Here is a 13,463-nt window from a genome sequence, read left to right as displayed (position 1 = left end):
GACTGTTGAGGAACACCATGTCCCTTTTTGTTCCATATGGCAAACACAATGTGTAAATCTCCAACAACAGAGGCCACAGAAGATAAAGGTGCCTGTTGCTCCAATACCAGACATTTGTTAGCAATTAGGCGGGTGCTCGGGACTGACTCACTGAAGCACATGCACCGTGTCCCACCTCCTCCTTTTCTCCTCCTTCTCCCTTCATCCATTCCACCCCTTTCCCACATAGAAACACTCTCTCCCTCTCTCCAGCATGTTTCCCAAAGCTGCACATGTTTATGGTCCAAGGTATTACTTTCCTCTGGTTCTATAGCGCAGAGTCAGCATATTATAGAAGGGTTTTCCTGACACACCAGCCGGACCCAGAGGGGTTTTCAACATTGGATAATTCTGCAGATTTGGTGCCTTACTTCTTGTTAACAAACCAGTATGGTTCTTGATTGATGCTCAGGATTCTGATGAGTCAGTGAAATACATCCCAATTTGAAAAAAATCTAACAGGTGAAATATATTCAGTCTCAAATCTCTGCTCTCATATTTACAAAACATCTTGACATCCTGGTTGATTTTACAGAATCAACATGAAAGGTAAGCAAGTTTATTTTTTATCGATTTCTACTGACTAATGTGTTACAGTTTTTTTGTTTATGTGAGAAAACCTTTGCAAACATGAGTGTGCTGGCAGCACATATTCAAGACCACAACTTGGAAGTCTAAAGTAAGCAGGGAGCTGTTGATGTTGGATGCAAGTTTGTCGTTCTGTTGCTATGAAAGCAGAATACATCATGCCTTCATCACTCTCAGCTTGACACTATTTGCTGTTTAATTTTTAGTTAAACACTTAGATAAACCACACTATTGGGGCAGCACTTGGTTTTAGTCAACATTGAATAATTTGCATTTTCAGAAAATCCAAGTGAGTTCTTGAAGGGAAATGGAACATATGGATCTGCATCCTTTGCTAGGATCTTTAATTTATAGGAAACATATCCAAAATGAAGGTCAATTTTTACACTCTTTTAATGCATAATCCAGAAACTCATGAAAGAGCATGACTCCCCCTGAGGGATGTGTGGGGAGTTCTATGTTCTTGGTGTGGGCAGCAGGTGTGAAGGCAGTGCTAACCACACATAAACATACGTTCTTTCAGCTGTTTTCCCAGGATCTGACCTATGCATCTACTTGTAATGGGCAAATAGGCTATTTTTAATTTGTATTACATCTAACTGAAGTGTATCAGATATAATGAAACACACTTGCTCTTCATCTTTAATGGTCAAAGAAAAAAACAAAACTATATTGTTAGTCTAATGGGGTTGCTATAGTTTGGCTTCAGAAAACAAGCTGTAAAACATCAAAGAATGTGTACTTTCATGCAATAAAGTCAACCCATGTGTGACTGTAAACATGTCGATATCTAAAGATGGGAGTAGAGGGGTGAGATTCACCTCCAGTTTGCAACCCTTTTGTTTTCATGAACTATAATATACAGTATGAATGTTTTCAATTACTCTCCATTGAACTCTATGGTTGAACTCTTGGGAAGAACTACTCATACTTTTTAAAATGCGTGTAAAGCAGTTATACATCAACCAGAACTGTAGAGACACTTGTCTTTATTAGTTGTGGTTGGGTTTCTGTGGTTTGGAAAGACCCTGCCCTCTGCCTCTGCTACCCATATCTAGTTTCAAGGGTTTCTGTCAGATGTTTTATACCCACGGCATTCATCTGGTCACGTAATACCCGTATTACTGGATGTTTCCTGTTTTGGTGCTTTTCAGTAAAGGGTATCCATTTAAAGGCACTGGGCAACCTCCTGAACCCACAGTTTAGAAATCATGCACACCACGCCAATTCGTTCTTTAGGACATCAAAGCCCCAGAAGTTACCCAAGAACACCTCACTCAAGTAGCTTTCCATTGCTCGATTTGAAGGATTAGGAGACACCTCTGAAATCTTTGGCCTGTGTAGAAGGTGCTGAAGAGATTAACCACAAACTTTTGACATTGCAAAGTTCTGAAAGGAGATATCATCTTAAGCATTTTTCTCCAAGGAGTTCTCAACTATTGCATTGTATTAAACATTTGTCTTCTTCGCTGTATTTCTGGAAAAGAGGATGAGCTGATGGATGCCTCATATGTTGACAACCAAATCTTGGTGGTTTAAGTGCATCTTGGTGACAAGACTTTGTACTAGCCCCTAAAAATATATAAAATTCTCTGATCTGTACTGACGTGCTACCATTGTGAGTCATGTGGTTTTAGTTATTCTGACAGTGTTTCGAAGACCTAGCATTAAATTTTAGCCTTTAATGTCTGGGGAGGGCACAGATGTAGTTTGCATAGCTGGTTGCTAAGATACTGTACAACACCTGCCCAAGTGGACTGATTTACTTAATTATGTACACCTGAGACAACTGATGACATCCCTCTAATGCTACCTTAATTGTGTCCATGGTCAAGTATTGCTGTTGATTTAGAGAGAATGCAGCAGACATGGTCAGTTTTTGACCTTTAAGTATCATTTATTGTATTATATTGTTGCAACTTGTAAACTTAAGACTCCCTGCTTGTTTAAACCTTACATCATGCAACTTAATTTTGAAAGCACACAGATTGTGAGTGCCCACCCTTTATAAACATTGGCATATTCGTCTTATGCACTTAGACTTCTGACCAAATTTAGAAACTTTCCATTTCCTCCAGATCCTTGAATGACCTGGCAAGCTAATTAAATATCCTGCCTCTTTCATTAACTTTCATACTTTATAAGTTTACTTCTGTTGACTCAGCTATAGTGCTTTTTGAAGGTTCTTGGCTTCCTTGTAAGCAATGTTTTCGAAGGGAATGCAGACATCCAGACCAGACTGAAGGGTCCCCTCCTTTTCCTCTGTACTGTTGGCAACACTTACACTACCACAAGACCCAAGGTTGTGTCTGCTCCGAGCCACCTGTGTAGCCAGAACTGGTGGGGAAATGTAAAGTCTCTCAACTTTCTCCCTCAACAAGCTTTTGCCCCTTCTAGCACTCTGGTTCTGGTAGACCTGACCTCAGCGGCTTGAGTAGTATGTATAAACAGTTTCACATGAGCTTAGCAGGTCTGGCACGCAAAGCGCGGCTCCAAGACGTGCTCAGGGTTTGAAAAATACAGACCCAAGATTTAAAACAAACAGAAAACGAAGCAGGTGCAAATTCCCTGAGGCTTTGGTGTTGAAGGATGTTATTGTAAAAGTGCTTTCTGAGTAGTATTGTCCGTTAAAGAGAAAACAGGTTGATGCTTAACAGTATTGGCAGTGATAACTGGCATAACTCCAGTAACAACTCTTTAACTTTAGTACCAACCCAGTGCCTTGCAGCTGCAGGGTGTAGAGATGTTGAGTCACCATTCCTTGTCGTAGCTTGAACCTTAACACTTGTCCTTTCTTTTCAGCCAGGAACACAGTGAAACATTTTCAAATTTCTGCACAGAGTTCAAGCCCAGTTTTCAAAGCAAACCTTGGCTAACCTATAGTAAGAAAATGACTCTCCAAAACATGGTGGATTGCAGGCTTCTGTAAAGATGCCCTCACATGTTTATGCTTTTTGTTGTTTATTCCTTCTTCCCATGAAACAGTACGCATTATGGGACATGGATGGTCTTGGAGACCACATAAAATGACATTGAAATACCTTTGTTTCTTGTTGATAAAGCTTTCTTAGATGTTCTGAGGGTGTATATAGTCCCATTTCTTTCCTCACTTGAAGCACCTCATACATTTTGGTTGCACTTCAGCAGGTGGTAATCAGCTGTTTAGTTTACTGACTGTCATGGGTGGCTGCAATAAGAAAAAAAAACAGCTAACCCTCTGCCGATAATGCTTTTCCAGATGTTCTAACATTCATTCCCTATTCTATTTATAGCTGTGTCCTGCACCACACACCATTTTATTTTTGTGGCTCATGGCCAGAACAGCTGTGGTTTTTCCCACCCATTAAAAACAAACTCAACATGGGCTTCTTAACTCAAAAGGGCCATAGTAAGGGCCCTTTTTTCGCATATGTTAAGAGCATCTCTGACATACAAACTATTCCCAGGCTATTTTATTCTGCCCAGGAGGAATAAATCCTCCAAATGATCCAATCAATTTGAGTACTTCCCTTACCAATTTTGTGTAATTGAGCTCATATAAGGTTCTTTCCAGCAGTGACCTCATCTAGTACAAATTGGTCCAAGTTGACTGGTTTTTGTCTTAAGGCTGAGTGCTAGCAAGCAGGCCTTACAGAATTTCAACTCTTTTGATTTATGTTTCTGGTGATAAAGCGAGAGTGTGTGTGTGTTATTCCCAGAATAAGTTTATGTTTCAATCTATTGACCTTAATTTGCAAACACATTGATCAACACTGCTGCTTTTTTCCTCTTTTGCAGATAGCTACAGTGGTTACGAGAACCAGCTTTTTAACGGTATGTGGAATCTTTTTCTTTGTTCAGTTTCATTTGAGCCCTCTTATAGACTTATAAGACCAAATATGTGTGTAATTCTTGCTGTGGATTTCATTGTTCTCTTATAATCTGTAATTAAAGTCTGAGACCTGACATGTTGAAATTATGATGGTAATGTTTTTGTTCTGTGCAGGAGGTAGATGATGAGTCTCAAGGGAAACTGTGTTTGATTATTAGCCAATACAATGAACAATGATTTAATAGAATTATGATTACTTTCAAGTACGATGTTATAAATTGTAAAGCCTTGACTTATTTGTGTTTTGTGCAATTTTTCTTTGTAGAGGAGGACTTAACTGGAGAAGAAGAGGAAATTCCTCCCTTGAGAGGTTAGAAAAAATCATCTTTCTTAAAGATTATTTCTGTCCTTATTAATGAGGCATGACAAAGTACAACAGATGGAATTTGTAAAAGAGAGTTAGACAGTAAGCTGTTTTTATAAATATCTGTCTAAATGTAAAATTTTTGCCTGAAATTTATTTTGCCATGGTCTGATGTCTAAAGATGTCTAAAGTGTACATGAGTCAACATTTATCCATCATTTGGAGAGTGATTATTGACTATTGATTAATGTTTCTTGACAGCATTTAGAAAAGTTTCATTTAGAGAATATGCAAGCTCAGTTTTTTAGTTTTAGTCATGTCGAATTGGAATATATTCTCTTTATTTTTTTCCCAAGTGCAGTTGTGTATTTAGTTGATAATAGTAGATTTAACGTTGATTTTGGGGTGAAATTTTTAAAAATAATTTACATACCAGTTAGGATATAATGGTTAGTTTATAATAAAATTCACATCTTTATGAGATTGTCTTTTTGTGTCCACAGGAAGAGCAAGAGGAGGATGTATGAAATGTCAGCAGACACATTCTCTTCAGCTAGCTGTCAAAATGCTCTATGGTTTTTTAGCTTTGCTCATCATTGCAGTTGCCGTGTTGGCATCCCTTGGTAAGTTTTCAAGGTACAACCATGTTTGCAACAGGTTTTGTTGTTGTTTGTTTGTTTTCCTCATTCTTTAAACTGACGCCAAAGTAAACAAAGAAAGTTAAATGGTAGTAAAATACTTTTTCATGAATCAGCTATCAGCATTTTCACATGAGAAGACACACTGCTGGGGGGAGTCAGTTATGGGCCAGAGAATGGAATGTGGGACACCCCAATTCTCATCCTTCATACATATGGTTACAACATGCAATGTGGGCTTTAATTTAGCTCAAAGTCAACAATTTCCAGATTTAATATTTAGAAGTTAACCAAAACCTTGCCCACACAATAAATCTCACATCATGTGTGAAGTAAGATGCCAAATCTGAATCCTTTGCCCCACTAACAAGCATGAAAGCACAATGAAAGGCAATAGTGAAAGAGCTACGAATCAAACCTACAATATATTTCACCATACACAAGTGTACAACAACAAACCCAAGTTCTAAATGCAATGGGGCTTCAACAAGAACTTCATGACTTCACTGTCATGCTTGCCAGTTCTAATACTACCATGTCAACCCACAACTAGCTAATCTGTGGCAAAACAAATCAATAAGAATGTTGTTTGGTTTGATGAAAAATATATGATGATGATGATTTATTTTAAAGAAAAACAAGTCTAGATATTTCAGAATGATGCCACATACACATCAGTTTCATATTGCTGTAACTCTTCCAACATGTATAACAAGTCTGTGTGTAATATGCATACTACTGCTATGTTAAGGAATTTGATGTAATAAGTTTGCACAAGGCAAATAGATCAAGTGACACGTATCCTGTTTAGTGATAAAAAAATAAGCAATCTCCTTTTATCACCTTTTTAAAATACAGCATGTTACATGCCTTCATAGAGATGGGACATAAATTGCAATCGCAAGTGAGGTTCCATTATACTTTAGGAGTCCCCATAATGCAAGATTAAGTCTTGGTGTGTGAAGACGGGTTCTTAAAAGAATTCCAAACATTTTTATTCTCAGAGGAAACAGAGATGACTTTTTGCTATTTCAAAAATATTATGCAATTTCACATTTTTGATTGGAATAAAAAATTGGTATCAAATGTGTATTTATTTATTTTTCTTGCTTATTTCACATCACCTAAATGTTTAAAATAATGGTTTTTAATATTATAAAATTTCAATTTTTATCAGTTTTCAGAAGAGTTGATACCTTATCTGAAGAGGAGACATTTTACCGCAAACGGATTTCAAAGGTCCAAGAAAGCCTAAAAGGTAAGAATTCTTATTTTTGAACTGACTGTTATTTTTATATTTTCAGTTTTAATTTTAATTTTAGTATTTTATTTCTGTATAGCTTTAATTGATTTTATTACAGTTTATTGTAGTACTTACACTTATTCCAGTAAGCTGACAAGGCAACAATTAACTTTTAAAGTTTTATCTAATATTTTTCTAAGCTTTGTTCCAATTACCAAAAACTATTTTGATAGTTTTAGTTAACGATAAACACAAAGATCTACAACAGGAAAATGAAAATGTAAGAAGAAAAATGTTCTCACACAGTTTAAAATAGGCCTGCTAGATTTATCTAAATTGTTTGTTTAATCTCTCCGTTCACTTCCTGTGGTCGGTGAAATCCTCAGAGAGTAAAACCTTATGAGGAATCATTTATTACCGAAATAATGGCCTAAAAAACAGCTGTGCAGACAGAGTGCTCAGTCTGTTAAAACAAAACTGCATTTTCATGCAATTTACAGTGTATTTTGTGTCAGCGGTACAAGAGATTGACGATTTGGTAATTGTATTGCAGATATCAGCGCTGTAAACAACTATTCCAACTGCTTAGATGCTGCTCAATACCAAGAGGACATTGCCAGACTGAAGAAAGAGTATGAGGAGATCCAGAAGAAAGTACTCAGTCAAGAGCAGCAGTTGGAAAAGGTAACTCAATCTCAGCAAAGTCTTACGCAATCCAGCAACAGAATGACTAGAGACCTCCAGTCCTTTGGAATTATCATCAAGCGGATAAACCAGTCTCTGGGCCAGTACCTGGATCAGGTAACTGGCTGGCAGGTTGTCATCAATGAAACAGATCAAGGCATAAAAACCCTTTCTGAGGATCAAAATGATTTGAAGGCCACAATGCAACAAGTCAACACTACTGTCGCCCTTAGTGCATTGTGGATAGGTGCTCTCCAGAGGAAGGCAGAAGAGGAGACCTTGGTGCTTCAAAAAATTACAGCAGACTGGCAGAACTACAGCAGAGTTTTAAGTGGCCTAAAGTCCAATGCCAGCATTACCATGCAGACCGTGAGGGCTGTTCAGAATGGTGTCTCTGCCACTCATCAGCGTATCAGCATGAGTTCAGAGATGGTGCATGACCTCACTCTGCAAGTCATGAACCTTCAGATGCAACTAGACAATGTCTCGTCTTACATTGATGAACATGAGGAGAACATGCATGACCACCAGTACCATGCCAAGTACTATGAGAACCGGACCGGGGACCGATTTGTGACTTTGGATGCAAGAATGAAGTCCACTGAAATGGAGATCGACACGCTGTCTTCCAGCTTCAAAGCAACCGTTAGCCATGTTCGGAGCATGTACCAATACATCAACCAAGAGAGTTCCTCTTGCCAGTCCAGGCTAAATAGTCACACAGAAGATTTGCAGAACCTGAACAACACAGTCTTGCTTCTCCTTCACCTCGCTGACACTCTGAGAATGCAGTACATGATGCTGAATGTACGCCTCGATGCTGATGTGAGAAACCTATCAATGGTGGTTGAGGAGATGAAGCTGGTAGACACCAGTCATGAAAAGCTGATCCAGAACTTCACTATTCTGAAAGGTTAGTCTACCTTTAGTGCAAAGATTCTCAGATTCAGCCCTGTAGGGTCACTGAACTGCAGAGTATTACTCCAACTCTGATCAAATTCTGAAGACCTTGATTAACTTAGGGTTGGGGCCTAACCTCTGTTGGACAGTGGTCCTCTAAGGCTGAATTTGAAGACCTGTTGTAGTGTCTATAATGTATATGTTCTTTAAGTGTCTAAGTGTCTTTTTTCTGGATAGGTGTGCCTGGTCAACCAGGTCCAAAAGGAAACAGGGGAGAAACCGGAGCCAAAGGACCTGTAGGATTAACAGGACCAAAAGGTGACAGGGGACTTGCAGGGAATCGTGGATCTCAAGGACTTAAGGGTGCTATGGGAATTAAGGGTGATCAAGGTGTACAAGGATCTTCAGGAATGAGAGGTGGGCCAGGACTTAAAGGAGAAAAAGGGTCTTTAGGGCCACCAGGGCCTCGTGGTGAAAAGGGACAGAAGGGTGATATGGGGGCTCCTGGGAAGGATGGAATTCCTGGCCCAAAAGGACCGACAGGTATCCGAGGGCAAGCTGGACTCCCAGGGGTACATGGACCTCCTGGACCAAAAGGAGTACAAGGCCCTATGGGACCACAGGGGCCAAGTGGAATACCTGGACCACCAGGGAAGCCTGCTCAGGTTTCATAAGCGAATAGACATAAAAATTTAAAATATCCCAAATTGTGATGCACTGATTGACTTTCTGGACAGACTGATGATGGTGGTAAACTTCCACTTGGAGATCTCTTTCAAAGCAAGATTATAGTAGGGTCATAGAGGCCCCCATGTACATTCCCCAAATACGGAGTTTGCTCTGAACAACAATACACTTTGTATAGGCATATTCAACACTCTTGGATAGTCCTCAAGCCTAATTCTATACAGGATATTGAGCCACTTCACACCAGTTCTTGTTTTAACAATGGTTACAGAGCCAGACTCCTATGAAACCATTATTTGTACTAGGTACCATTCATTAGACTCATTAGCCAGCATTAACATATGAACTATTTAGTAGTGCAGTATTTGCATCATAATCACAGAACATTCAGAGCAGGTACTCTGAAACATGTTTTTTATAAGTTCAGGTAAACCAAATATTTCCACTCGTCAAAGGTACCATAGGTTCAAGTTAATGAAACATTGTGCGAAAAATTACACATTATTTTACAGTTGCTGGCATTGCATGAAATTGCAAAACCAAGGCACTGAGCAATTTACAGAACTGTTACAAACTGTACAGACAAATTTATTTCAATGATTGGCAATGTGCAGCATGAAGTTTTCATGTTCAAATTGGTTTGATTTTCCAATTTGTAAATATAGAATTTTAACAGGTATAATTTTATATGGTTAATGTGTTTTTGAGGACTTCATGATGTGTTAGCATACAGTTTATTCTCTTTGCACAACAATAAAGGTTTATATGAATGTAAAAAGGGGACATTTTTGTTTAGCATTTTCGAGTTCACTGAGCAAATACAGTATTTATGATTACTATTTCATAATAAAATCATGAACCAAATTTAAAATATATGTATTACCTGATTAGCTATCTACTCGGAAAGCACAAAATGTTTTTGTAACACTGCGCAATGTTGCATTTGTGTTGTTGCTAAGTCATGTTGCTGTACCGTTTTAAAAAGTGAACTTTTTGCAATTTGCAGATTTGAATTATAAAATTACTGAAATATTGAAAAGTGCTCGTACTAAACTACGATGTTGTTTTATTTGACCAAAATAAATAATTTTGGAAATGTAGAACAGGTAGGTTTCTCTATAAGTAAATGCAAAACATCAGTATATGTTTCTATTACAACAGAAATATAATTCCAAACTGCATCATTTGTTTTATTTCATTATTACAACAACTTGCTGGCTGGGTAAAGAAATTAATTTTTTCATCAAAGTGTAATATCTGACTAGTAAGCATAAACAGTTTCCACATGTGACAATAAATCATCATTATGACTACAGCAAAAAGGTCAGCTCCATTATGATGGATCATTATATGGCTTATTTCGGCAGAACACTATCAAAATCAAGTGCAAAGCTGAAATAAGATCTACATGATCAAGAGTCAATCTAGTGACATAACTAATGCTAGCATGTCTTGATTAGCATATCACATAATGATATTTACAGTATGTTTCATCTCTCGACATACAGTACATAAAATAAATGAGTTTTTTTGTCATAGCTAGTGTTAACTTTTCTTATTGAAAAGGGACTGTAAGTTACAATCAGGAAACAAACCATTAAAATTAGATGATTGACATTTAAATGTAGTGCGAGGTCCCTGTGATCTAATTCCTCAATCCCTTTTGTTTCTTTAAGAAAATCTGTTTATTCTTCGATCCCATTATTTCTTTTTCAATTTCATTACTGTGAAAATTGATCTTTAGCCTTCATTTCCAGCTTGTGGTTTATAATATAATCAACAATTTGGATCCGTGGATACCAAAACATTTTTTCAAAGGTAATTGATTCCTTGTGGGAATGACAACTTAATAGTTGTTGTGTGGGAACCAGCTGAATTGATAAACCCCCACAGCCAAACATCAAATTTCTAGCTTTCTAATGAGTTCCAGTGTAACTCATTGCCATTGTATCAGTTGCTCAGTTGCATAGTCTCATGGCTATGCAGTTTGTTTAGGAACCCTAGAAGAAGTGTGTGTTCATTGTGTTCGGGCAAAAAGGACAATCTGTGATGTTTAGATCCTAAAATGTCCTTTTGCTATTCAAATTCCCAGGTCAAAGTTAACTGGACTTGAACTTGAATGAATACAGTGCAAAATAATTTTGGTGCACATACATGTATTCCCACTCTCCCATATTTGCATGGTTAAGAATGGAAGTTAATGAAACACCAAGTGTAGCATGACCACCCAATACACTAGTGAATAGTTGCCCTTTCATGAACTCTTACACCTGGTTGCTCTCTCATGTCATTAGGCCCAGAGTGTCTGCAGCTGGCCACAAAGTTTAGTCCCCATCTTCTATAATGGTGCATGACACTTTAAGGAAGTTTCCTGTTGCCAAAGAAAACACGATGACCTCAAGAACAGGTCAGAAATTCTCATTAAACCAAAACGTTACATAATTCTTCAATGATTAACAGCTCATATGCTAACTTTCCAAAGACGTGTACTTACACTATCCATCAAAGCTGCCGAACGTAATAAGCCACGCAAAGTAATAATGTTCAAAGTTGATCTTAATCATCAAAACACACTCAAATGCTATTTGAAACGTCTCTGTTGTCAGAAAAAAGACCTCTAACTACAAGCCAAATACATTTGAACCCAATTTATCATTAATAACTTGCTTTAATGTGTTTGCAGATGTCCCGCTGTCAAACCCTGACCTTCTGTGTGAGGGCTGGTCCACAGGAAAGACAACTGGATCGACACAACGTCAGAATTCACTAGGGTAGTCATGGGCCGTGAGAAAAATCTGTCGTTCACCTCTTTTGTCAAACAGAGCACTGCTCTCCTACGATGTATGAAAACAATGTACAGTAGACACCTATTTCTTATGCTTTAAGTTTGGAATTTCAAAAAATGAAAAGCTAGAGGGTGTCATGTTTTCCCTCTCCTGAATAACATATGACTTGCCAGAGTAAACTGCGCCAGATGTTAAGCTACGGGCTGAGGCCAATTTATTTTTCTTCCATGCAGAATTCATTTCACACAAGCATTTTCTCACTTAGATATTTAATCAAATGTCTTCCACAGCAAAGGTAATATTGAAGGAAGAAGTACAGCAAGCTACTGATTTTGTGCTAAAAGCTTTAAAACACATGTTTGTGGGGTTAAATTAGTGACCCTATGAAAACCCCCTGAATGTTATGACTTGTGACATTATTATTGCATGGAATTTGATTTGGAGATGGAATTTGTCTTTGATATTTTCTAATGGTATGTTGTTAGGACATGGTTAGGTTGCAATTTAAACAAGCAACTGCATTACATAACAAAAAATTATAATAATAATTATAATGACTCTACAAACAGATTATGTCAAAAAAGTCTAGACAGCCACCGGTCTGTGTTGAAGTCAGAACTAATTTTAAACCATTAGGGTGCAGTTTAAACACTGTTGCTGTGATGGCAAATCTGAATGGTTTATATGTAATACATGCTTTAGAAATGATTCAAATGTTTAAAGTACATTTTTTTAAAGAAATTAAAAGGGATAGTGAAATGAAATGAACACAAATTAAGATATTTTTTACTAATTCCAAGAGCTTTCTGTCCCTGCATAAACCTACAATATCTTTTAACTATATTTAGTCAAATAAATGCAGCCTCAATGAGCATAAAATGCTTCTTTCAAACACATTAAAAAATATTGCCATTGTATCAGTGAGGCAGAGTATGTGTTTTGCAATAAATAAAATACTTTGCTATGGGAAAATGTAGCTAAAGTCATATTCTAGAATTACAGCCTGGGAAAAAGATAAATGTCATCCAAAATCTCTCTCTCTCTCTCTTTTTTTTTTTTTTTGGCCAAACCTAGACATATTTTATCTTTATTAATCATTAATTAAACAGCAGAGCTCTGACTTGACATCAGCACAGATCTGTGGATATTTATCATATATATTTCCTTATGTTGGACATTTTTGCTTGAGATGGACATTTTTCCTTCGAAAGATTTCCCCAGCATGACATTGGTCTTTCAGGAACATGACTGCATGTATAAAGCCATGAGTTGAGAGGATGGCAAGTTAGGAAGAACGTTGTGGCCTGTTTGACATGATTTTTTTTTTATATATTTTTTTGTGATGGAGGACATGGTGAACATTATTTAGAGAACTTTCCATGCACTGCTTTTTAAAACTAATGTTCCAGGAAGCATTCTCAATGTACTACATTATTATTGTTTCATTTTCAGTTCGCAAATGTTCTCTTTAATTGCGTCAAAAGGGCACAGCACACCTCCCAAAGCCACCTTTAAGGTCATGAAAATATGTACTGACAACATGGCCAGACATCCTGTACAACATAAATTTGGTTTTTAGTCTGTGCTCAGGGAACTGTAAATTACACATAAACCTTAACAGACTATAAACCTAGACAGCAAGCTAATAGTTAATAGTCTCAGTGAAAGGTCCTTTTGGAAAAGTGACAGCCTGAACGAAACCAGAACCTCTGGACAGATCTGT

At 37.5% G+C, this 13,463-nt stretch overlaps 1 protein-coding gene across 2 annotated transcripts; it reads left to right on the top strand.

Moving 5' to 3' along the window:
• The first annotated feature begins 216 nt into the window (after window positions 1–216).
• Window positions 217–9,732, top strand: scara3 (scavenger receptor class A, member 3). 2 transcript variants are annotated; one of them, XM_059512336.1, is made up of 7 exons: window positions 217–588; window positions 4,405–4,440; window positions 4,764–4,808; window positions 5,306–5,425; window positions 6,618–6,698; window positions 7,237–8,280; window positions 8,505–9,732. In XM_059512336.1, exons 1-7 carry the CDS (start codon window positions 582–584, stop codon window positions 8,939–8,941), a joined length of 1,770 nt encoding a protein of 589 aa, XP_059368319.1. In that variant the 5' UTR covers window positions 217–581; the 3' UTR covers window positions 8,942–9,732. The 2 variants fall into 2 exon arrangements, with proteins under 2 accessions (XP_059368319.1, XP_059368320.1); XM_059512337.1 differs by lacking the exon at window positions 8,505–9,732 and having other exon boundaries at window positions 7,237–8,285.
• Window positions 9,733–13,463: the final 3,731 nt, after the last annotated feature.

Source organism: Carassius carassius, chromosome 27 (assembly GCF_963082965.1).
Source record: "Carassius carassius chromosome 27, fCarCar2.1, whole genome shotgun sequence".
Classification (NCBI taxonomy): Eukaryota; Metazoa; Chordata; class Actinopteri; order Cypriniformes; family Cyprinidae; genus Carassius; species Carassius carassius.
This window is presented reverse-complemented; position numbering and strand designations above follow the sequence as displayed.